Below are 27,795 nucleotides of genomic sequence, written 5' to 3'. Positions count from 1 at the left end.
GCTTAGACCACATCACATCAAATCCTATTTAAATTTTTTTTGTATATCAACGAAATATTCTTATTTTAAATTCGTATGCTCTATATATAATCCAAATACTCCTTTTTTTCGTTATTATGCTTCTAGTAGAAGTTAATAATATAATAATTTTTTAATTTTTTTTAGATTATAAGAGAAAGATGAGATCAATTTTAAATGAAAATTTAATTTCTGACATTTTTGACTTAGAAAAATTAAAGCATGATATGAATTTAATTGTTGAAGCATTGCACAAAAGGTTTAAATTACAAATTACACTTCAGCATTCTGCAGGTAATAAATATGATATTGATGAAACTTTTATTTTCTTACAGGAATGCTTAATGAAATATCTATTGAAAAGGATAAAAAATTATACAATTTAAATGAAATAGCACAAATCACCATGAAATCTCATGATTTATTTATAATTAATATGACATTTCACCCTGATGTAAGTTATGCCTTAATATTTGTAATAATTATATAGTTACAAAAGGAGAATATAATTAAGTAGGACTGTGCTGATATTAAATATCAGATCAGGGGATATTTTATATTGGAAAATACAGGACTGGGCCTAGACTTATTATGTTTTTGGTTATTTTGTTATTATATATCAAGCATGTAATAAAGAGGGGTTAGATCCCCCACCCAAATTTGCATTTTTTCTTAAATTTTATTTTTTGCTAATAAAGATTTTCTCCCTACAACCCCCCCCCCCCCCTCACCCCATCCCTAAAAATTTAATGAAATATATCACTAAAAGATTAAAAAATAATTAATGAAAATAATTTTTTAAAATAATAACTAAATATAAAATTTTTAGGAAAAAGCATTTTCTTAAGAAAATATGTGAAACCCCTAAATTATTTTTATAAAAATATATAGCCAAAGGCCTACAATAAGTGGACCTAAACTCCATTAAAATTTATAGCAGTAGTGACCCCCCTCTCCTCTATTGAAAAATTATATATATGCCTTTGATATATAAATATATAATATTTTTTATTTTATACATAATAAAATATTAATATAGGGAACCAAAATTTAATTTATTTTTAATATTTTTAAAAAATCTAATTATTTTGAAAGATAATATAGCTAAATTTGGTATTATTTTTTGTTTTATAACAAGAAAAAGGCTTAAACATATGAGCCACATTCTATTATAGCTGATTTTTGAAAATGATGAATTCAGATTTTTTTCAAAATAAAATTACCTAAGTTTGAAAATTTTGTTTACAGATGAGAGAACAACACAGGCATTATATTAACAATCATTATAATAAAAGTTATTTAATAAAAATATGTATTGTATTGGTATTAAAATAAAAAATCTATAGAGTATAATCAATATGGTGTCATAGGCCATGTCCTGGGATATATGTAAGCAGGTAGCCCATATGGATAGGTTTAATATCAGGATTATAACTTAAAACATATTTATATACAAACTATTATAAAAATACTTCTTGTTTTAATCGTATTCCAGTTGTGCTATTAAGTTCCTGAGGCAATAATTTGTAGGTACATTCTATCATTTTCCTCCATTGTGGGGTAAAAGAAGGATGGCAATGTTCCATGGGCATATAAGAAATATATATCTCCTCATTAATTTCATTTTTTTTAGTACCATGGCTAACCACCATACCATAAATATATGTTATGAATCCTTTGATATCAACAAAAAGCAAATTATAGGCATTTGAGATTTGTTAAAATCCTCTGCATATGAATATATTTTTGATTTTAGTTTACTTAAACTCAAAGGAGATAGAGTGTATTTTCTGAGTTCCTGGAATGAGGCAAACTAAATTGAATCATTCTAATCTCTTCTAAATTGTATTGTTCATTGGTTATATATCTAAAATTTACTGGCGGCATGTTTTGCAAACTGATATAAATCAACTGGTGTTAAAATGTACCCTGAACTGGTGCGCCGAAGGCTTGAAGGTGCTGCCAATCTTTTAAATGTTTCAATGGAATTTAGCTGAAAAATACCATTCAGTTGCTATGTCAAAACCAGATTCATGTTAACATAATTTGTAAAAAATTTATGTTTTTTATTGTACTATATTGATTATATCCAAAGTTGAACTGGTTGGGCTCTTCAGATATATCCTCAATGGATTATATATTTATCAAATGTAAGCAACATGAGTAATGTAATGATTAACCTATTGTAATAGACCTTTGGATTTTTTAATCATGCTTGGCGGCACCTAGTTTTATATATTTAATAAAATGAGGATATCCAATAAAATATTATATTAAGTAAAAATCCCGACCTAAAATTTAAAAGGTTTCAATTCATTAAACTTACCTTTTCTGGATATTTTTGACCTTTCTAAACAATGGATCATTGCATAGAGATTTCATTTGTTGGGAGATTAGAACCGTTGTCAAATAATGAAAAGTTAGAACATATAATTAAATCTTTATTAAATACTTAAATATAAAGTGAAAACATAATCAAAATAAAAAAAAATAAAATTAATATAAATTAAAATTAAAAATTAAGTTTGCAAAATAATAATTATAATCATCATACAAGTAAAATATTCCCGATTATATATACTTTTCTATACTATTCATTTACATAGTGTTAAATAACAAACTTAAAATCCTGAACCTTATTTAATCTGAATAATAAATCTTTTTATTCATTTTTCTTATTTGAATATTACAACACCCTTCCACTTAGATTAGACCTACATTTTGCGAAATATCAATATTCGTGCATGTATCTCATTACTATTTTATTTCCTTCGCTCACTTACATCACCGATAATTCTGTTTCTTGTCTTAGTCTGTTATTGATGAGCTCTTAGCACTGACAACTTGATTAACGCATACCTTTAAACGATACACGACTTCTAATCAACGATTATCGATACTACGTCTTAAATTCTCCTGATAAATTAACTTGGTCTTTTGCTTGTTTCTAACGTTCTCTTGTAACTAATGATCATTGCTTTATCTCGATCAACGATGTACGATGCTTGATCTGCCATTTTTCACGAATTCTTGTTTCTTAGATCATCGATTTTTTATCTTATAATAAAGTTTTGATAAGCAATTGGCGATAATTTGTGAACGATTAACGATTGCATTCTGGTATTGACCACTTGTTCTACCTAGTCGCTTGTCAATAAAATTTCTAATGACGAAAAGCCGTTTCTCTTTATGAAGATGGTTAATCCACAACCTAGTATTATATAAAACGATTACTTGTACCTATACCTATCTCTTGTGACGAATTCTTTTTAGCTAAACGACTAATTCTATTCTTTTCCGAATTACTACCTTTAATATTGATACCATTTTTTTATTGCACTCATTCTTTGTCCTGGTCGATAGTCATTTCATACATCCCCTTCCCCCTTTATTTAGAATTTCTTTTTCAGAGTTAATTAGACTGAATTTTTGTAATCGCCCTGGCGCCTCTTCTCTCCAACATCATTGTCAAAGTTGGGAGTTTTTGGATTGTGAACTTAAGAACCTAAATATAAAAAAAATATATACTAAATATGATTATTAATCTTTATTAAATAAATAACTATAATCAATTACAAAGTGAAAAACATAATCAAAATAAAAGAAAAATAAAATTAATATATAAAAATAAAAGTAAAAATTAAAAATTATATGTAAAAGTAAAAATTATAATCATCATGCAAGTAAAATATTCCCGATTATATATACTTTTCTATACTATTCATTTACATAGTGTTTAAACAACAAACTTAAAATCTTGAACTTTATTTAATCTGAATAATAAATCTTTTTTATTCATTTTTCTTATTTGAATATTACAACAATCACTTTAAAAATATAATAGAAAGTAAGAAATAAAAAATGAATAAGCTGATAAAATCTTTAAAAAGATTGTTTGGACCAATATATTATAAAAATTTAGGGTCAGAGCTGAAAAATAGATTTAATTCTGGGCTCAGGCTTCAAAATAGTCCAGTAGATTGAAAATTTGCTGGGTTAAACAGGAATAAATCCCCAATGTAATAATATATACCAAATTTTATTACTAATATTTTGTCAAGCTTAGCGCCATCTATATTAAATTTTTTATTTATAAAAATAATAAAAATTTAAATAAAATTAAAAAAACCAAAAAATGGATCTAGATTGTATATTTTTTACAAATCAAAAATTTAATGCTCTAGCTCAAGTTATGGATCTTCAAAGTTCGTTGAAAGCCTTTTCCTCTTTTAACGAATATCAATTACTCAAATTATTTTTGTTTAACAAATTATATATCATTTTGTAGCCTTAAAAATTCTCCTTCAGAAAATGCAAAAACTATTAAAAAAATATGTTCAGTGTCTTTGTATTTCCGGTAAAACAAAAAAAATTATTATTCATAATTTAATAATAATTAAATTTCTATTTTTAACTATTCTTTACTAATTCGTGCTTATGGATATTACAAGCCTATTTTTTTATTATTTTAAGTTAGGTATATTATATTTAATAAAGTTTTTTTAAATGTTAAGTTGAAAATAATTTTAATGTCATTTTTTTTAAAGAAATTTGCTTTAAAAACTAGCCTCAGCTTAAATTCTCATACAATATAAGTAGAATATAATTTTTTTATTGAAAATACTAATAGTAGTGTGTATAAAATATTGACTAGAAATAATTTAAAAAACAATTTTTTTTTTAACTTCTTATCAAATAAAATATTATACAAAACTTTTTATTAAATACTATAATTATAATGTGATTTTTAATTTTCGTGGGAATGTTACCAATTCATCAAGAATTTCGTTTGTCATTGGAACCAAATCTCTGTGGATATTTAACAGAGCTAACCCATTTTGCTAAGAATTGGAAGTAGTACTTCGTAAATATGTTTTCAACTTCTCAAGTTGGAAAAAGTCCTTTCATTCGTACATGTTGTAATAGGCAAACATGCAAGAATATAAAACAACTTCAAAATATTAGGAAATTGAGCCAAGGTTTCTTTACACCGATTGAGCGCATCAATAGCAAGCTCAGGTAAAATAGCTAAACATAGTAAATATTTATACCACAATTCGAATTTACTGTTTAAATTTATTTCAGTATCAATATCATAGGAATAAAATTTTGCTAAATATTTAATTTTACCAATAGTGGCATTAGAAAACGAAGAAGGATCGTTGGGTAATAAAACTTGAAGATTGCTAAAGACTTGTTTTTTTTATCTAAAAACTGTACTTTTATTTGCGATAAAAAAGTATCTAAGAATGGGATGAAAATGGATATTTTATAATATTGTTCAGTTGAGCCAATATTTATTTTACATCTCAATAATTGCCTAGGTGCTAGACGAGGTTTAATTAGTGTTATATCATAAAATTTAGCCTTCGATTCAACGTCTAGACAAATATTATACAATATTCATCTACATTCATTTTTATTGTATCTACCTGTTCTTATATATTTTCAGCCAAATCAATAACCTGAACCAAATCTAAATTTGGTTTTTGTGAATTTCTACAAAGTAATGAGCTATAGGAAAATAATGTATTGATGCAACTAGCAGCAATGATAAACTCTGATTAATCAATTGAATTCAATAATAATATCGCTTCTGACGACACATTACTTTTTTTCATGCTCAGTCTTATTTAACTTTTGTATTTCTATTTCTTCTGTTCTACAAAATGGAAGTAAAAATGAAAAATGTTTAAAAAATTATAGATATTTATTAATAAATAAAATATTATTAAAAATACTTATTAATTCTAACTCACTAATAATTTTGAATTTAATAAAATAATTATATATAATAATAAAATAAATTACCGTTTGATTTCAATCTCTTTGTCTAAAAATTTTGCCTAAAAATTTTGCCATTTTATCAATATTTTTGAATAATGTTAATGTACTCACACACAAGGAAAGTAAATTTTAATAAAATTTATTTATAAAAAATAAGTTTTATGTTGGGAAATTGATACAAATATTTGTAAAATTTTGATTGGGGGAAGGGGGGGGGTAAATTTTTTATTAGCTTAAAATGATATTTATGAAAACAGTCAATTTGCGATGGGGTGGGGGGGGAATTTCCCCCCATTGGTTACGCGCCTGACCCAACATTATATCACTTATAACTATATATAATCATTATAACCATATCTAATTGACGAATATATTATAATTCATGTTGTATAAATTTTTTAAAAAAATTTTACGGCCCGCCCGGGTCGGGCCTGTAGGTCTCTGATAATTATAATGTATTTTATAAATAAAAATATATGAATCTTAATTATAAATAACCATTAATATTTCTATAAAATTATTATATGCACTATAAATTTTTTAAAAGTACATTTTTATACCCCAATAATGAGAAACTATTTTTAAATTATTTTTATTGACACCCCAATAATGAGAAACTATTTTTTTAATTATTTTTATTGACAGCGCCCTCTATAAATTTTGATTTTTTCCCCCTAGAATTATAAAAACTAAATAATATAATAAATATATTGGTAATAAATCTATTTTATGAGTTTCATCCTTTTAAACTCTCTTTATAATTGATTTTTTTATTCCTAAAATTGTAAAAAATTATATAAAATTAAAATTCTTATTTTCTTCACTAAGATTTTTACTTAAATATATTTGGAATTAACATATTAGATGACTTTTGTTGTTTTAAATGGGGCACTATTCAAAATTTTTTTGTTTTCCCGGAAACAGTAATACTGAAAATAATTTTTGCATTTTCTTAAGGAGAATTTTAAGGACTGCAAAATGATATACAATTTGTTATTTTAGATCAAATTTTTTTTGAGCATTTTGAGAGGCTCTCATCGAACTTCAAAGGCCCATAATTTGGGATATATTTGTAGGGTAATTTAATTTGTATTTGTATAAAATATACAATCTATTTAACCTTCACACCAAGTTTCATCTATTTTTAGAAAGGTTGTTTGAATCACTAGTCGATTTATCATGGAATTACCCAATTGTATTAAAATGGTTAATTAGAATATAGACCGATTGCTAAATTTTATTATTTTATTTTGAAAATAATTTATAAATTAATTCGATGATGCAAACTAAAATAATATATATTAAAATGGTTTAATTAGAATAGACCGATTGCTAAATTTTATTATTTTATTTTGAAAATAATATATAAATTAATTCGATGATGCAAATTAAAATAATATATATAAAAATGGTTTAATTAGAATAGACCGATTGCTAAATTTTATTATATTTTGAAAATAATATATAAATTAATTCGATGATGCAAATTAAAATAATATATATTGTGATGTAAATAGTGAAAGAAATTTTTATTAAAAATTTTTAAAAATTTTGTATCTTATTCTAATAAAAAGTTCTCTATTTTTGCGTGATAATTCAGAAAATAATTATACTAGTTTAACCCCTCATTCATAATTAGCGCGTTGCCCTGCCTTCATAGTTAGCACGATATCGCGCATAAGTATACAATATATTCTGTATTTTTGTGCATTTTTATATACTACGCCGCGAATTCGCGCTAACTCTGAATGGAGGGAGTCGATACTATAATACATATGTAACAATATCAAATGTATAATAATCTTTTATAAGTTATTGCCCAAAGTTGAAAAGGCTTTAATGATCTCAGGAATGAATTTGGGAATTCAGAAGGAAGGGAATCATATATATATCACCATTCCAAAGTAAATAATGAAATTTAATTTATTAAAATATTTTTAAATAGAATCACACATGAGTATAAAGAAAATTTGTCTAAATCAGCAAAACATTTATCCCAAAAATCAAAAGATCAAATTAGAGACTTGCAAAATAGTTTAATAAAAGAAATTTATACAAAAGAAGGCTCATATTCTAAAGATATCATTTTAGATTCCAAATTAAAGGTATTATAAACCAGAGTTTGGAACCTGAACAAAAAAGGGTTCTGATCCGGTTCCAAACTCTGTTTTAGCAATAGGAAAAAATTATAAAATAAATAAATCCTCAAAAATCAATCACAACATTTCAAACCATATATATATAGGGTTGGGCAAATTTTCGGAATATTATTTCAGATACAAATGCTTTTCAATTTTTTTTATCTAAAATACAAGATACTTGGTGAAAATTTAAAAAGAAACAACTTTTTTAAATGAAATACTCAAGATATATATCAAACTATCCTTTTTTTAACATACTAGCATAACCCGTTAAGAATGACAGGTAATCAGAATTTTCTCCTTATGGATAAATAATAAATTTTACCTTCATTGACGATGGATGAATCAGAATAATAGTCAAATAAGAGGAATAGATTATTCGTATTCATCCTTCCAAGATTTCTATAAATTTTTAGAGAAAAGGCCAAATATATTATGAAAAATATGGAATAAAAAAAATATGATTTGTGAGTTATCATATTTATCAATTCTTTTAAGAAATTTTCCACATCCAGACGCATGGTTTTGCTCTCTAACTTCGTATAAAATCTACATTCTTCTCAAAGAATCATTTAAATGCTTTTAAAACCTTCCTAAATACTCTACTAAAAAAAGACCTGCCATAATAGATTCGAATCAATCATGGGGGCAAACCTGATTATCTCACAAACACTGTGGTGGTATCCACCCCATTGCAATGGGATATTTAGAAGATTATTAGCAAAAATATTTAGTGTTAAGGGAGAAGGTATAGCTTCACATGCTATTTGTATTCCAAAACCCTTCCTAACATGGCTATTATCAAAGTAGACTTTAAAAATGTTTTTAATAGCAAATTTTATGAACATTTCATAAATTGTTTTTATCCCAAATTTCCTGTTTATTAAAAATTCCTAGAGACATACTGTAACATTAAAACTTCTTTATTCAGCCCACATGTCATAGATTTTGACAAAAGGATCCAGCAGGGCGAAAACGTCCTCGTTTACTTGGTATTCATTATGACATCCATTATCTTAAACCTAAATTTGATTTAGATATAATTCTTTGGCATCTTGATGATGGAACAATCTGTGATGCTCTTCCTAAAATAATTGGTTTTCAATTTCTTGAAGCCAATTTTAAAAGACTCATTCTTATTAAGTCCAAATCCGGAATCTGTTTTCATTATAACAATATACAAAACCCTCATATGGCAAAATAAATTTTTTATTGAGTACATAAATAATAATTAAAAAAAAATAATGAAATTAATATAATTAAAAAAAAGTATACAAAGTTAGATTAACAAAAAAAATGGATTTCTAGGATTCGAACCCAAAGCCATCAGATTCGTAAGCGACGCTCTTGCCTATTAGGCCAGCTTTTCAAAGTTGACGATTTTTAAAATATATATGATAAATTGTGACACTGTGACTATCACACCGCTTATATATATATTATTATAGATATATGTTTATGATGTATAAGATGTGTGAGATGGTAATGTTAGATATTATTTTAATGGATGCTTTGATGAATGAGTGTTTGATATGGTATGATGCTTTTGATATGGTATGATGCTTAAAAATACTATTGGCTATTACGTTATGAAAAATTTTAAAATATAAGAATACCTATTTAATAGTTTAAATTTTATAGCAAAAAACTTTAAATCGTATATGAATATGTAACACTAATTCTTTTATCTTCTATTTAATTAATTTTGCCAGATTAAGTAAAAAAAATCTTTACTGGGATTCGAACACCATGACCTTCAAATTTGTGAGCGAGGCACTTGCCGATTAGGCCACAGACGCTTTTAAAAAATCGTGAATTTTTAAAATATATTATAAATTGTGACTGTGACACAGCTTTTATATATATTATGATTATAGATAAATATTATTAGATGTTATTTTTTTATTACATAATTTATAGGTTTAAGTAAAAACATTAAAATAACATAAAGAGCCAATCAACTATTATAATAATTTTTATACATTGGACAGGCAAGTTAAACAAAATTTTTAAATACAGTGTTGTGATGATTTAATGTAACATATTGACGATTTAATTTAAACACATGCATATATAATTATAATCTTTACAAATGTACAACAAAAGAAATAATATAATTATATATGCATGTGTTTAAATTAAATCGTCAATATGTTACATTAAATCATCACAACACTGTAAATGAGCAGGCAGGTGCATCAAAACTTGCCCATCGCAGATCTCTCCTCCTTTTTAAAAATGAGGAGCGGGAGCTAGCTCCTTTTAGGGCTGGAGTGGTGGAGCGCCGCTCATTATTTTTTAAAAATTAATAATATTTATTAATTAAAATCCAATAAAAAGGAAATTTTATTTTATTTAAATTATATCATTATTAAATGTTGAGCCGAGTTTTATATTGGTTTTTTGTGGAAAATCTTGTAAGTCATATTAATATTCATTTTATAGATATATAATAAAATATAGTTTTCGACATATGGATTTAGAGATCATAGAAGAAAAAATAGAATTTCCATTTCCATCATACAAAAAATATTTTTAACTTCTAATAGATGTTGATCCAAATGATCAAACAATTTTAAGAGCAAAATGCCTTTTGTGTTTAAGTAAAAGTATTTCATTTTCAAAAGCTCCAATCTATAAAAGTATCTAAAAGTAATAAATCTTTCTTTACGAAATGATAACTATATTTTTTTTTATTTTGGAATAATTTTTTTTAAAATGGTTATATTATTTTTGGGCTATTCATTATAGTTGAGCTTGGATTGTTACATATGATGCTTTTTTAAATATATTTAAATATTTATTTTAATTTTCTCATTACTTGTTCAACCACCTTTTTTATACCTGAATTAAAAAATATCTTTATAAAATACAATACCCCGCTTCCCTCTAGTTTTCCTATGGAGCGCTTATTTAGTATTGCAAAACAGGTCTAAGGGGAGATGCGTGGATGTTTGTTAGATTCTAATTTAAAAAATTTATTACTTTTAAAGGCTAATAAAAGATTATAAATATTATGATAGATCATTTAATATAAATAAAACTTTTCGATAAAAAAATATGATAATGTAATAGCGGAAACGGGAGCTAGCTCCTTTTGAGAAGGTAGGAGCGGGAGCTAGCTACTTTTAAAAGGGAGCGTTTACAACTCTGATTATATTCAATTTATTTTATTTTTAAAATTATAGTGAAATTACCTTTCTTATATTATAGTTTCGAAAATGACTTGTGAAATCTTTATTTAAAATATATATTTATTTTATTTATATAAAAGATCAAATTATTTTTTAGTTTTTATTACACATAATATAATGAAAAAATATATCTATATTATATAATAATCTACTGTAATATCAAAGGAATAGATCGGATTCCCTCTTCGATATATCGTATTGTAAGTGAATAGAAGGCTGTGAAATCATAATTAATGAAATTAAGCAAAAGGCTAGTAATTGCCTCGATTATATGGATTGTTATTAGTTTTAAATTAAATTACCGGAAGTTTTTAAAAATTATTATTATTATCATCGATTTGTAGAGGGTTTTGCACAGATAGCAGCACCTTTATATAATTTATTAAAGAAGGGAGAAAAATTCGTGTGGCAAGATGAACAGGAGGATGCTTTTGAAGAGCTGAAATGTAAAATCGGAAGAGAACCGATGACTCAATAAAATGATATTATAATTTTTTATGACGATGACTAAAATAATATTATAAACTTTTATAACACTGACTAAAATAATAAAAATTTTTATAACGCTGACTAAAATAATATAAATTTTTATGACTAAAAAAAATACATATATAACAATAATAACTCATTTTAATCCTATTTTTTTGGTATTTTTAACTAGGTGGACCCGATTAAATTTTTTTAACCCGAAGCTGAGTTGCTTGCAGGGTTTTACTATCTAACCCCAGAAGACACCATTGCGTTTTGCTGCTTCTTTACTTTTAGTAAATAATATTTATTTGAATTATTTGGAATATTTACCTGAATCCCGTGTCTAAACCCCCAGTTTAAACCTCGGGTCTGGACTCCGGTGTAACGTGTGAAAGTGATCTATGAGATTTCGAAATCCCACACCATCAAACTCCCACGGATGGGTGTGAGATTTTGATTTCAATGCCCCACAATGTTTTTAAACTAAAGTAAAAATTTTCATATGAATTTTAAATAATTTATAATATAAAGACATTAATGGTATATCTATGTTTTAGAATAATATTTTAATAATGCTTTGCAAGAGATATATTGTTTCATTTCAAGAGCTCATTTTATTTTTTTAAGATTAGTCGAATAATGAGAAATGTAAATTCAAGGAACATCATTAGAGTTAAGGATATAATAAGATTTCTCTTTTTAATAATATAAATTTAATTGCTTATGAATAAATAGTCGATTATTTATAACTAGCTGATAGCCCGTCAAAAATGACGGGTAATCAGAATTTTCTCCTTATGGATAAATAATAAATTTTAACTTCATTTGACGATGGATGAATCAGAATAATAATCAAATGAGAGGAATAGATTATCCGTATTCATTCTTTCAAGATTTCTATAAATTTTTAGAGAAAAGGCCAAATATATTATGGAAAATTTGGAATAAAAAATATATGATTTGTGAATTATGATATTTATTAGTTGGTCATTCCATGTCAAATCAATCACTTTACAACCCGACCATCTCAGATTTTGTTAAAATTTGGTATTTAAGTCACTAAAGTATTGTAAGTGACGAATCCAAAATATTAGACTCTTAACTCTATTAGAACCGGAGATATAGGGCTTCAAAGTGGCTCAGCTTGGTCATTTTTTGAAAAAAATGAATTTTTAAAATTGGGATAACTTTTATACTAGATGCACTATGTATATCTATTATGGCTCATTTTATAGCCCTAAGTAAACTCTTGAACGTATGTTAAATAAAATTAATTTTTAGTTTATATATTTTTCTTAAATTGCGGTTAAAAATTTGTAATTAATTTTTTAAAATGTTAGACTAAAAATTTTTTCCCAAATTTCAGACAATTTGTAAAGATTACCAAGAAATGTTCATATAAAAAATTTCAGAGTGAGCCCAAAAATATTAATGAAAAATCCGCTAGATGGCGTAAGTAATTTAAAATATTAATTTTAACAATATAAGTCAAATTTTTTTTATTCCATAATAAAATATATATCGAATAATTAATAATAGTAAGCTTAAAATAATTTTAATTAAATTATCGATTTTTCGAAAAAATTTTCCAATAATTTATCTCTGTTATTTTTCCTAAAATTTATAATTTTTAAAATTAATTAATTTATTAATATTTTATTAAAATGTTTTGTACAAATCCATTAAATCTGCCAAATCATTATTCCAAAAAAGGACTTCGTAAAGTCAGTATTTGGATGACAATGTATTATAAAATTAACAAAGGAGATTATATTTGTCCTAAATGTCGCAAATCTTTATATAAAAAGAAGAAAGATGTTTCAATTTTAGAGGATGGTAACATAGCTACAACCTCAAATAATTTCCTAAACTCCATCCATATAGAAAATAATTATCCAAATAATAATGATAATGCGCAAATCCCTACAATTTTTTTAGAATCTTTAAATTATACTTTAGATCAAATGTGGCATTCACCAATAAAAAAAAAGAGACTAAGAGAGAAAGGATATCCCAAGAAAAAACTTGGCAGAATTTCAACCGCGATTGCCAAAATTCTTCAACCCAAAACGAATACAAATGGTAGCGAAGATTTAATAACTCATATGAAAAATAATTATCCATTATTGTTGATCCGTAATTCAAAATTTATTCTTGGTCAAAAGGGTATTCTTTCAACCCCCAATCCTAAAGCAGGTAAAACCATAAATCAGGGCACAGTTGACACTGTAAAAAGTTTCTATTTAAATGACGAATATAGTAGATTATTACCCGGAAAAAAAGATTGCGTTTCTATAATTGAAAATGATGAAAGGATTAACGTTCAAAAAAGGTTAATTCTTAATAATTTAAAAGAAATCTATATAAATTTCAAAACTATCTACCCTTCTCTTAAAATCGAAATTGCATAATGCCAGGTTCAAGTGGCACTTACTAGGTTTGTGTCTGCCTAATCCATCAGAATGTTAAGTTGCTAATAATAGGTAGCAATTTAGCAACTTTAACAAAAAATAGGGATTTTGAGATAAAGACTTACAAAGACATAATTCCAAAAATCTTCCCTACCAGCCTGTTATTTTGGCGAATGTCATGAATGTCCGGGGGACCAAGAATTAAGGGCTAAATTAGAAAATTTATTAATTGCACATGATATATACAGGATAACGTTCAAGCAATGGATATCTGTAGATAGAACCAGTCTAGAAACCCTAACGCAAACAGCTGACGAATTTCTTAATTACTTATTTGAAAAAATATTTATTTTGATTCGCCATGCTTTTATTACTGAACAACAAAACAGATTCCATCAGAATCTTAAAAATAATTTAGAGCATAATCATTATTTGATTATCTGTGATTTTTCTGAAAATTACTCATTTATACTTCAAGATGAAGTCCAAAGTTATCACTGGGCCACTTCCCAGGTTACTCTACATCCATTTGGTTTATATTATAAAGTATATAATGTATTAAATCATATAAGTTATGTGGCCATATCTGAATCGCTGGAACATAACACTTGTTTATTTTATTTATTCCAAAAAAATTGATAAATTTTCTAAAAAATTACTTTTTATCCGATCCAAAATACATTTTTTATTATTCCGATGGGTCCGCGGCTCAATATAAAAATAGGAAAAATTTTATAAATTTGTGTTATCATCAAGTAGACTTCGCCATCCCAGCAGAATGGCATTTTTTTTCTACTGCCCATGGGAAAAATGTTTGCTATGGAATAGGGGGAACCGTTAAACGCTTGGCTGCGCGAGCCAGTTTACAACGTCCTTATGATAATCAAATAAAATCTCCCTATGAATTCTTTAAATTTGTTGAGGAAAATATAAAAAATATTTATTTTTCCTATACAACCCATAAAGAATACCAAGATGAGCAAGAATTTTTAGCGGAACGATTTGCAAGAGCTCTTTCAATTCCTGGTACTCAAAAAATTCATGCAGTCTATCCTGTTAATTTATCACAAATAAATACAAAAAAATATTCCAGTGCTATTGAAGCGAAATTAGAAAAAATACAAAATATAATAAGCGAAATATCAACTAAAGATATTAAAGGGTATGTTACATGTTTATATGATAATGAATGGTGGGTAGCATACATTCAAGATATTATTAGCGATGCTGAAATAAAGGTAATTTTTTTACATCCAAAAGGACCTTCTCAATCCTTTTATTATCCATCAATACCAGATATTCTAATTATTCCGATATATGATATTCTCACAATTGTCAACCCCTTGACAGCCACCGGAAGAACATACACTTTAACTAATGATGAATCTAACTTGGCAATATATAAATTAAATTTAAAGAAATTTAATTAAAATTATTTTAAGATTACTATTATTAATTATTCGATATATATTTTATTATGGAATAAAAAAAATTTGACTTATATTGTTAAAATTGATATTTTAAATTACTTACGCCATCTAGCGGATTTTTTAAAAATGAGATTTTCTCTAATTAATTTTTTTGGGCCACTCTGAAATTTTTTATATGAACAGTTCTTGGTAATCTTTACAAAATATCTGAAATTTGGAAAAAAAATTTTAGTCTAACATTTTAAAAAATTAATCACAAATTTTTAACCGCAATTATAAAAAAATATATAAACTAAAAATTAATTTTATTTAACATACGTTCAAGAGTTTACTTAGGGCTATAAAATGAGCCATAATAGATATACATAGTGCATCTAGTATAAAAGTTATCCCAATTTTAAAAATTCATTTTTTTCAAAAAATGACCAAGCTGAGCCACTTTGAAGCCTTATATCTCCGGTTCTAATAGAGTTAAGAGTCTAATATTTTGGATTCGTCACTTACAATACTTTACTAACTTAAATACCAAATTTTAACAAAATCTAAGATGGTCGGGTTGTAAAGTGATTGATTTGACATGGAATGACCCTAGTGCTATAAGCGTTACCACAGAAAAGAAACGCGTTATCGTTACTCGTTACATCTGAGAAAAGGAACGCGTTACCGTTACTCGTTACCTTTTTAAAAAAGGAACGCGCGTTACCGATTTTCAAAAAAGTAACTGGCTACTCGTTACTTAAAAAAATTAAATATATACAAAAATAATATTTATTTTTTTCTGACAATATATAATAAAATAATACTATACAAAAAGAATATATAAGATCGTTTTATAAAAAAAATATTTATATTATTTAATTATAATATAAATAAAATTATACAAAAGATAACATCTTTATGTAACAATTTTTTATTTATTTTTAGCAACAATTGATTTCAAAATTTTGATCAGACAAACAAGAGCGCTTAGTGCTCAACACAGCTGGTTAAATAATGAGATGCAGAGTTATTAAAGGATCTAGATACATATAAAAATGTGGTATCTGTATCTTGATAGATTTTTGATTAAAATATCTATATCTAGATATTATTTTAGACGATGTATCTATATCTAGATCCATTTAAAAAGTATCTTTTAACAACTCTGATGGGATGTTATATATAGTATTTTAATAATAAATAAAAACAAGAAATTGAAGATATAAAAAACTCAATATAATACTTTGAACCAAAACCAATATTTTGTTAATCTTGGGTTTTTATAGTTGGTTCCCAGCCCAATACTGTAGTATAATTTAATTGCTTATAATTAGTGTTGTGTCAATCCACATATTTTTCACCGATCCGATCCGATATTGCTTTAACCTGATCCGATATTTATATTGATTTTTCACCACCCCCCTTTGAACCAAATGTAATTATGAAATCAATATTTTTTATGCAAAAAATCAAATTATGCATTTAATCTAATTTTTTTTATTTCTACAATTAAGACTATAATTAAAAAAACAAATATTTGATAATATATACATTTTAAGTTGATATGAATTATAAAATTGTATTTAATATATAAAATTATAATATATTAGATTTTTTTAAAATAAATACGAGAGCCTCTAGATTTCTGGTAATAAGCTTAGACGATATGGAGTATCTATATCCCCTGCCGTACTGAAGGTAAACTCAGATGATTCCGCAGATAACGCATTTTGCAAAATTATCTTTGTCTTTTGTAAAATATTTCTAGTGTTGTTAAAGTTACTTTTGAAACATAACTAGTTACAGTTACTAGTTACATTGGCAAAAATATAACTAGTTACAGTTATTTTTCAAAAGTAACTAGTTACATTATAAGTTACTTTATACATCATTCATTTAAAAATAATATACAATTTATTTATATAAAAAATAAGTAAACCGAAAAAAATATCGGAAAATAGAATATTTATATTTACATCGAATAAAAATATCCTATATATTTGCATTAAAAAAAACATATTTATTTTTCGTAAAAATTTGAATGTTTATTTGCTTTTAACAACAATTGGATTTCAAAATTTTTATCTAGTGGGAGACGCGCTCGTTTCCCTCCAAAGATGAGCTTCCCTAGACTTAATAGCGCTCTACAGGAGCACTTGATGTAATAATAACATTATATTTAATAAAGAGTATTTTTACATTTGGAAAATCTTCATATAAAGATAATGTGCTGTTATTGGATTTAATAAAATTTTCAATAAATTCATCATTATCAATAATATTTTGACGCTTTAAATCCAAAAATCCAACTACATCTAATGATGTTTGTTGCGAACATGAGCCATTTGTGTTAGATTCACCGCGAGGTATTAAAGTATTTATTAAATCTAAAATTTCCATCTTTTTTGATATATTCTTTTCTTGCCTTATCCAAAACTAATCAGTTTAAATAGTGAATGAAGAATAGCAGTAATTATGTTATCATTATCATAAAAATCATGAAACCTATATCATTGTATTATTAATTTATAAATAATTATTTAATTTAAGTTACCTTTTTTTAATACTAGCTAATATGGCATCTTTTAAAGGTTGACAATATTTTAATTCTTGATCACCTTCCAGACAGATAAGTATCTGTGTTATTGTTGGGGTATAATAACCTAGATACATATATTTTTCACCTTCTAGTATATCAATAGCTTTAGCTACTGGTTGCATAATCTAATTTTTTTAATTGTGAATTATTTATAAGACATTAATTTAAATTTACACTGCAATATTCTTTAATAAAATCACGATCTTGTGATGTAAATTTACACAATTCTAATTCATCACATAATAAATCGAAATCCAAAGACATTAGTGATAATATTTTAGATAAAGATGTATAAAAAGAACTAGTGATCTTAAAAAAATTTCGGGCCAGGCCGGGCTTGAAAAATTAGGCCCGATGCAGATCACTAAAAAGAACCCCATCTTGTTACAATGGGATATGGCAGCTGAGAATGTAATCTATTTTTAATTTGCTCAGCTGATGGCCCAGATTTGTTTTGTGTATTCCACAAACGTTGACATTTAGATATAGCAACCTTATACACTTTCCTATAATCCTTATTGTTTAAAAGTATTTTATTGGCATCTTGTGTTGCCACTAAGTTTAGACTAGGGTGTTAGTAAAAAATTAATAAATGTTTATTTATTTATTATAAAATGGTTGATATGTACAATATTTATTGACCTTAGTAGTCTTTAATGAATATTTTGGATTACCTTTTAATTAATATAATTTTTAGTTGAAATATACTTAGATTTTTATCAACCTATTTTAGTTGTGATGCCTAGAGAGATTATTGCTAAACATAGTGGAGAAAAATTCTTATAGTTTATTCTTACAATGAATTAATTTAAACTATAATTAGTTGATGTTACAACTTTTGTTTAATAATAGGATCTATCGGGTTAAATTGGTCACTTCCAAGTAGAATTTCAATGTGAGATATATTTAATAAGGTGATTAAGGAAAAAAATAATACATAAGGAATTGAGTTATTTATGAAGCTTAGGTTTAGATGGGAGAAAAAAGGGAAACTTAACTTATTTCCAATTAACTTAATTTAGATTTGATATTGCTACATAGTTAGTTCTATTTAAATTAATAAGATTTATGTTATATTGGTCACTTCCAGGTAAAAGTTTGGTCCAGAATTAAGAATCATCTCTTGACCAATCATCTAAATTTAGATACAACATTTCTTCATTTCAACAGACTTTTGTTCCATATAAAGATACTAGTATCAAATATTATGAAATTAATTTACTTAAGACATATCCTTGTACATTTAATATTATTTACCACATCTCTTTCATTATCATAATCTACTTATCAGATTGGGAATTATTTTAGTAGATGTTGCATGGTATTTTTAAAATCCTCCAAGATTAAAAAAATAGGTTTATTTATTCCAAAGGAAATGAAAATCTATTAATTCACATTTACACAATTTAAAAAAATAAATTTATCACAACATATTAAATAAAATGAATTATTTGAATATATTATTTAGATTTATACAAACATATTTTTAAAAGTAACTTTACTTTTGGCAATTATATTGGTAAAAATGTAACTAGTTACTAGTTACAATTTTTAAAATATAACTAGTTACAGTTATTTTTTAGCAAAAATGTAACTAGGCAACTAGTTACCTTAACAACACTAAATATTTCCATAATTCAGATATCTAAATAATAAAAAAGGCGTTATTATTTAAAAAGATTTAAAATAATTAAAACTTTGGGTGTTCCTTTCTATAAAAAAAACTTTTAACTATAAATCTAATTTAAAAAAGAATAAAATTTAGAGGGTGTTTGTGCATTTGCATTGTTTAAAAAAAAATTATTTAGAAAATATAATAATGTAAAATAAATACACATAACATAAAATAACAAAAAAAAATAAAAGTTAAAAGATCGGATCGGTTTTTTACAGGTATCAGCCCTTTTGGAAAATGCTAAATATCGGTGTTGATCCGATCCGATATTTAATTTCGATACAGCCCTACTTATATTTTAATTCCATGATTAAGCTTTTCAAAATATTATGAAAGAATATTATTCTATTATTAAAGTAATGTTTAAAATAATGATATATTAATTTATCTTTTTACTTTAAAATGCTTTTTTAAGTTTGAACTACTTGACATTGAGGTTGAAATATTTGTGTTGGGATATAATTTACATTTACAAAGTGTAGACTTGGTACCATTAATTTTCTTTATTGGTGTAAATTATGTTTTAAATTGGGACCAGGGGGAGGGTTAAATCATCTTCATTTGAAGAAGTAAGTACTATGGACATAATTCTAAAATAAATTATAAAATAGAATAACAATATTATTAACATTTACTTTGAATTTTGATTGAATATTAATTTCGACAGAAAATTTAACAACGAGAATTTAAAATAAGAATGAAGGAAGTGGTTGATATGAATTAAAACTCGGCTTAAATTATTTATATTATGAATTAAAAAATAAAAAAAATAATTTTATAATACAATAAAATATGTTTTTCCTTTTGTTGATATTTTTTAAGAAAAAATATAAAGTAACCTTTTGCGTTACCGTTACTCAAAAAAAGGAACGCATTACTGTTACTCGTTACCTCTAGAAGGAGGTAACGAATGGCGTTCCTTTTCTTCAAAAAAGTAACATCGTTAGTAATGACGTTACTTTTTTGACGTTACTTTGCAGCACTAATATTTATCAATTCCTTTAACAAATTTTCCACATTCAAACGCAATGGTTTTTGCCCTCTCACTTTGTATAAAATCTACATTCATTTCAAAGAATCATTTAAATGCTCTTAAAACCTTCCTAAATACTCTTTTAAAAAAAAGACCTGCCAACATAGATTCGAATCAATTATGGGAGCAAACCTGATTATCTCATAAACACTGCACTATGGTATCTACCACATTGCAATGGGCTATTTAGAAGATTATTAACAAAAATAATTGCCATGGATCAAAACCCAGAGTCTTAACTTATTAAATCTACTTATCTTTTAGGATTTGGTGTTAAAGGAGAAGGCAAAATAGCTTCACATGCCATTTGTATTATATTAAGAATCTTCCTCTTAACATGGCTATTATCAAAGACTTTAAAAATGCTTTCAATAGCAGATTTCGTGAACCTTTCATAAAAAATTTTTATCCCAAATTTCCCGTTTATTCAAATTCCGAGAGACATACTATAACATCAAAGCTTCTTTATTCAGCCCACATGTCATATATTCTGACGAAAGGATCGATCCAGCAGGGGGCACACGTTTTGCCTTGGTATTCATTATCAAAATAAGGTAAATTTCTGATTCTAATTTTAGTGGCATAGCCAGGGATCCAAGGGGGGAGGAGGTTTAAAAATTTTTTATTCGCCCCCAAACCCTATTTTAAAAATTTGCCAATTTTGTACTTTATTGGTGTCTAACCACTATAGTAGCCAGCATAAATGAAAAAAATATTAGTAACAAAATTTTGGCCAAATTTATGATTAATACGCGACTGAATTATTCTGAATATTTTATCAATGTTTAGTCAATTGTAAATTAATTCAATCCATTCGGCGTAGAAAGAATAATAAAATCGTCCCCCAAACCTCCCATTTTTTATGATCACTCAATATATCTTATTCTATGTTAAAAATAATTATTTTAATTAAATTTTTGCATATAACAAAATTTTGAAGAGAATTTCATTATAGATTTTATTTATTATTTATACAATAAAATGAATTTCAAAATATATAAATTTTATACAGATTATATTAAAAATTTATTCTAAATAACTTTATTTAAAAAAAATAGAAACAATAAAATAAGTAATTAACAATTATAATTAATACAAATGAGTATATTAATAAAACATAAATAATTCTTATTAGAGATCTGCAAAAGTATAAAAATCGGGTTCTGGCTGGGTCGGGCCTTGGAAATTTTTTTAAATATATCAATTATATAAATTTTTAATGTAAAATAAAAATATTTGATTTTATTTATAAAAACTAGACGCCATATAACACATCTTTTATTTTGAGTAATTATAAAAATGAATTTCTATATTTAAATAAATTCGGGCCAGCCCTACAAAACTTTTTTAAAAATATTTCGGGTTCGGGCCGGCAAATCTTTTTTAAAATAATTTCGGGCGGGGTTGAAAAATTAGCCCCGATGCAGATCACTAATTCTTAGTCCAAATGCAATATTTTTATTAAAAATAGTATAATATATAAATATTATGACTAAGAATTTATTTTTATTACGTTTTGAATATAAAAATTTTATGACTAAGATCATATTATAATAATATAGCAATTTTATAATTTGAATTTATAAAGAGAGGTCTACTTTTCTCTGAGATTTGACTAATTCATCTAGAATCAAATTTTTATCTAGAATAATCTCCTTTTAAATATTTAATATTGAGAATTTATTTAAACGGCTTTACCGATGCTATATCTTAAATAAGTTTTTAACCTTTTTAAAGTTGAAAAAGACCTTTCATTAGAGCAGGTGCTAGTCGGTAAGGTAGCTAAAATAAAAACCAATGTTTTGATATTAGGCAGGGAATCTAAAGTGTAATTATACATGGAAAGGGCCTGCAAAGCATATTTTGGTCTCAATGAGTACTCTATTCTGTCAAAATTTTTATACCAAAATTCGACATCACAATGTAACTTATTATACGATCCTGATAATTCATCAGAATAAAACTGAGATTTTCTTAATATCCTCTTGCGTTTCAAGTGTATTTAGATTCAATCGGCAAAAGAAAATAAAAGCTGTTTAAAATAAAATTGTGACTGATAAATCTTTCCTTTAATTAAAATAAAAATGCAATAAGGGGAGTAAAAATATTTATTTTATAAAAATCCTCAATCGTAGATGCATCGACTATCTAGAAACTACTCTAGGTTTAAAATCTTTAATCATAAACATATTAGCGATCACCTTAACTTTCTCATTATATTTACCAAATTAAATGATTTTTCTTTTATTTAAATATTATAAAAAAATTAATTAAAATTTTTAAAACTATCTAATTAGTTTAACAATTTAAATTTTATTATTAAATTTATAAATATCTAATTTAACTATGCGAGAAAAAATTTACAATATATGTTTATTGTTATTTAATTTACTTATAATTTTTAATATATATTTCAGAGACCTGCAGAGGTACCATTTGCACGACCCGGCCCGGTTTTAAATTTTTAAGGCCCGGCCCTGATATTTAAAAAAAAAAATTTTTACGGCCCGGCCCGGATATTTTTTTAAAAAAATTTTTTACGGCCCGGCCCGGATATTTTTTTAAAAAAAAATTTCAGGCCCAGCTTGGAATTTTTTGAAATTATATTCGACCTGGTATATACAAAAATTCACCTATGAGGTATTTTACCATATTTTTCAGCGAGTATTATCGCTTATTATTTAAAAAATACATGTAAAAAGCTAATATTTTGAGAATATTATATTGAATTTATAAAAATTATAAAACTGTTATTTATAAAAATGGATATTTTGAGCATATACTATATTTTATATTGCATTTATAAAAATAAAACTAATATTCATAAAAATGGTAATAATATTTGTCATATACTATATTTTATATTACATTTAAAAAAAATAAAACTAATATTTAATTTATAAAAATGGAAAATATTTTGAGAATATAATATATTGTATTTAATTTACTATTTAATTTATAAAATAAAAATAAATCGCTATTTAAAAAAATGCATGTATAATAAATAGTATTTCGAAAATATAATCTAATTGCACAATTTGCACAATATTAATATAATTTATTTTATAATATAAATTTTTAACAAAATTATATAATATTGTAAAAAAAAATAATGAAAAATGTTGGATTAAAAACTTTCATGACTCAAGATAAATATAATAAATGCAATAAATATTTGACAGTTTGCAAAGTAAAAAACCAGCATGATTGACGAAACCCTGTACTCAAGAAAGATATTAAAAATTCACAAATTATCATGAAGAAAGAGAAGCATATCTACCTTTTCAGGTTGAAGATTACTTCTTCTTTCTTCAAGAATTCTCCCAGTAGTGGAAAAATTCCGCTCACAGCTTGCACTTAAAGCAGGAATTGCCAATTTTGCTAAAATTGGAAATTCGCTTTGATGAGCCGCCCACCACTCTAACAAATTATCCACCTTAAATGTTTTATCTATTATTTATGTAATTATAATATTCATCATCGGGTATTTGACATATTACCAGAATTACCATCGCCCCATTTGTCATAAAACGATTCAGTTTGTTTAACAACAGTCGTAATTTGACTGGTCGATGCTATTTCATTTACTTCCTGAGCCTCTTGTAATTTAATATAATCTTTTAATCTGTCCATGACTACATACGTAATTGCTTGAATTTGGGACAGAGAAAAAGAGAAATAAAATGATATGTAAAACAAATTTTTCAATTAAAAAATGCTTTATATTAAGTAAAATCAATTTTATTTCTCCTTTTCGCTTTGAAACCGAAATTTTTTTTAAAAATTTTTCCCGGCCCGGCCCGAACACTAATTTTTTTTAGAAACTTTTGCCGGCCCGGCCCGAACCCGAAATTTTTGCCGGCCCGGCCCTAACCCGAAATTTTTGCCGGCCCGGCCCTAACCCGAATTTTTTTTAATTCATCCTAAAGTAATAATTATATTTTTTTTAGCTTTTAGTTTATGTTTTATATTTAAGATTTTGTTTTTGCAAAAAATATCTTAGTAAACAGAAAATTTATTTAGTATTTAATTATTTATTTAAAATACTATCAAAAATACCTATAAACCAAACAATAATTATAATGTTAAATTACACAACTATATATTAGATTCATATTTATAATTATCATTTAAAAATATCAAAGCATCAACATTTTCTGGTTACAGTCTATTTCTTCTTTCGTCTAATAACCTTCCAGTCTTTGAAAAAGTTCTCTCTGAAGTTGTGGACGTTGCTGGAATTGCTAGAATTTTTCTAGCCAATTTTGTCATCTTTGGTAATCTAATTTCATTTTTATTCCACCATTTTAATATATCTTTTTCTGGATCTATATTTTCATTATTCTCTTTTATATTTAAATTCTTATAAATTTCAAGCTCATCTGTTTCTTTTTTTTCATATTCTTCCTCATTGTCCTCCCATCTTTCATATTCATTGCCTGATATATAAAAATAATATAAATAGAACAATTTTAAATGTACCTTTAGATCTTTTAGGCGATTCCACAATTTGAGAAACGCCTTGAATATCCAAATCTATAATATCAATTGAAGGACAATATTCTTCAGAATTAATTATATTTTTGACTGAATTCTCTACTTCTAATATTTCCATTGATGATAACATTCTTAATTTTCTATATTTGGGGCATAAAAATGTCGCTATTTTATGCAAAATATTGATTTTAAATTTAGATAATAAAAAATTTTTTAAATTGGTTTTTATTTCATTGTTTTGATAAAATGAATCATTTAAATCCTCGTGAAGAATATTATTAAAGCATAGCAGTACTTTATGTAAAGTAGGATTAATATCTCCTTCTAGTTCTTTAGTAGCTTTATCAAAAGGATATAAAATATCAATCAAATTTTTCAAAATAGATTTCTCCAAGTTTTCCATTTTATTAATATCTCCCTTGGATGATAAAAAATTGACGATGTCATCATATTGGTTATAAATAGATTTCAACATATTTAATTTTGAATTCCATCTAGTTTCGATATCTTGTTGTAATGTTTTGTCTAAATATTGATTCATGCCGGTTTGTTTAAAATACATGGTTAATTTTTTAGCAGAAATAAGGGTTTGATATATATTAGGAGCGATAATTTTCAAAGATTGTTCCTTAAAGGTATTTCGAAGAACAGTATTTAATAGATGTGCGCTGCAATTTAATCTGGTGTATTTTTCTAGGGCTTTAATTATATTAGCTCCTTGATCAGATATAAATATTATATTTTTCACTTGATCGGAAATTATTCCAATTGCAGCAAAATTTTGTAGCATTTCCTTATGTATGTTCGCGGCGGTTTTTTTCTCTTCTTTAAACTTATTCGTAAATAAAACATGTTTATATAAGGTTTCACCTTCGATATAATGAATTGAAACAGTTAAATAGGAAAACTTTTTAAAAGAATCTGTCCACATGTCTGTTGTAGCAGAGCATTTTTTATCAAATAATTGAACATTTATTTTATTAACCAAATTTGTTCTAATATGATCCATCATAACTATAGCATTTCTCGATAAAGTAGTTGGATGGGGAATAATTTCGCTACAGTCAATATTACCGTAAATGGAGCCAATTTGAATAAAATTTTGAGCCATTTTTATAAAGCCATCTCCAGTTATCGAATCAAAGGCACGCATGTCCTTGGCGCAATAATAGATCAAGGTATCACATAGTTTCTTTTTAATAGTTAAGGAAGAATTTAGATCTATTTTCTTTTGAATATACCTAGTTATTTTAGGAATAGAGGAATCGTCATTCTTAACGCGAGAATTTCCAGATGTACTTTTATATTGTAATATACTATTACATTTTTTACATTGGACGTAATCAAGTTTTTTGTTTTTATCATCAAATATGTCTTCAAAATTTTCCCATATATTGCTTTTACCTAAATGGGGCATATAAATATGTGTTCCATTTTGTATTTGTTTTTTTAAAAAAATTAAATTCATTTTTAAATTATATTTAAAATTTAAGTTTTATAAAAAAACATTTAAATTATTTTACCCATAATAAAATATATATGACATATGGCGTCTACTTTCTAAATAAATAAAATTAAATATTTATATTTTACAAATAAAAAATGTTGCCGCCTTGTTTCTTAAAAAAAAGTTTAATTATATATTTATACCAAGAATAAAAGATACATGCCATCATATGGCGTCTAGCTTCTTCAAATAAAATTAAATATTTTTATTTTACAAAAAATATTAGTGCCAATATTAAAAATTTTTTTAAGGCCCGGCCCGACCCGGCCCGAATTTTTTTAAAAAATATTAGGCCCGACCCAACCCGAACCCTATTAGATATGAATTATAAAAAAATATATTAATAATACTTGAATATTGGGGCTTATTTAAGATATTCCTTTATTTGATTGTTATGGTAAAATATGTTGTAAAAATTTAGATATGAATTATAAAAAAATATATTAATACTTTGAATAAATTTGCAGGAAATTAATAATTAGATCAATCTGTGGGTTGTTAGGTAGTGTTAACCATCAACCAATATTATATTAATCATAACTATAATATAATATAATCTTATAACTATTAACTCATAATGTAAAAATTTTTATAAAAAAATATTAAGGCCCGGCCCGGGTTTAACAATCTTAGGCCCGGCCCGGATATTTTTTAAAAAAATTTTTTTAGGCCCGGCCCGGATATGTTTAAAAAAATTTTTTTAGGCCCAGCCTGGCCCGGGTATATTTAAAAAATTTAAAATACTGGCCGGACTTAGGGCAGGGCCTGCAGGTCTCTGATATATTTTAAACCATGTTATCATTCAAAATTAAAAATTCTTATTTGTTTTTTTAAAATATATTTCATTTTCATATCGTATATAATTTTATTTAGAAACCATTTTTTAAATAAAATTATTCGCTATAAGAAAATTTTTTTTAACCCCCCCCCCCCCCTTCTCTACGCCACTGATTATTCCTTGTCATTCTTGTGGGACATCAGCTAGTAATCATATAAATGCAAATATTTATTAGATTATAGGAATAGATCCTTTCTTAAGGGTTTTTTTATTTA

General features: G+C 25.6%; 1 protein-coding gene across 1 annotated transcript in view; it reads left to right on the top strand.

Annotated features, from left to right (window-relative positions):
- LOC135922258 (ribosome-recycling factor, mitochondrial-like) overlaps positions 1–27,795 on the top strand; it is a 31,874-nt gene continuing 4,079 nt past the window's right edge. The window contains exons 1-5 of the mRNA XM_065456673.1: positions 1–131; positions 166–312; positions 354–472; positions 7,618–7,709; positions 7,751–7,910. Of these exons, the coding sequence (XP_065312745.1) occupies positions 180–312; positions 354–472; positions 7,618–7,709; positions 7,751–7,910 (504 nt within the window). The 5' untranslated portion in view covers positions 1–131; positions 166–179. The remainder of the gene's footprint in view (positions 132–165; positions 313–353; positions 473–7,617; positions 7,710–7,750; positions 7,911–27,795) is intronic.

Source organism: Gordionus sp. m RMFG-2023, chromosome 1 (assembly GCF_954871325.1).
Source record: "Gordionus sp. m RMFG-2023 chromosome 1, tfGorSpeb1-WG-v2, whole genome shotgun sequence".
Taxonomy (NCBI): domain Eukaryota; kingdom Metazoa; phylum Nematomorpha; class Gordioida; order Chordodea; family Parachordodidae; genus Gordionus; species Gordionus sp. m RMFG-2023.
The sequence above is the reverse complement of the archived record's forward strand: the minus strand, read 5'-3'. Positions and strand labels throughout refer to the sequence as shown.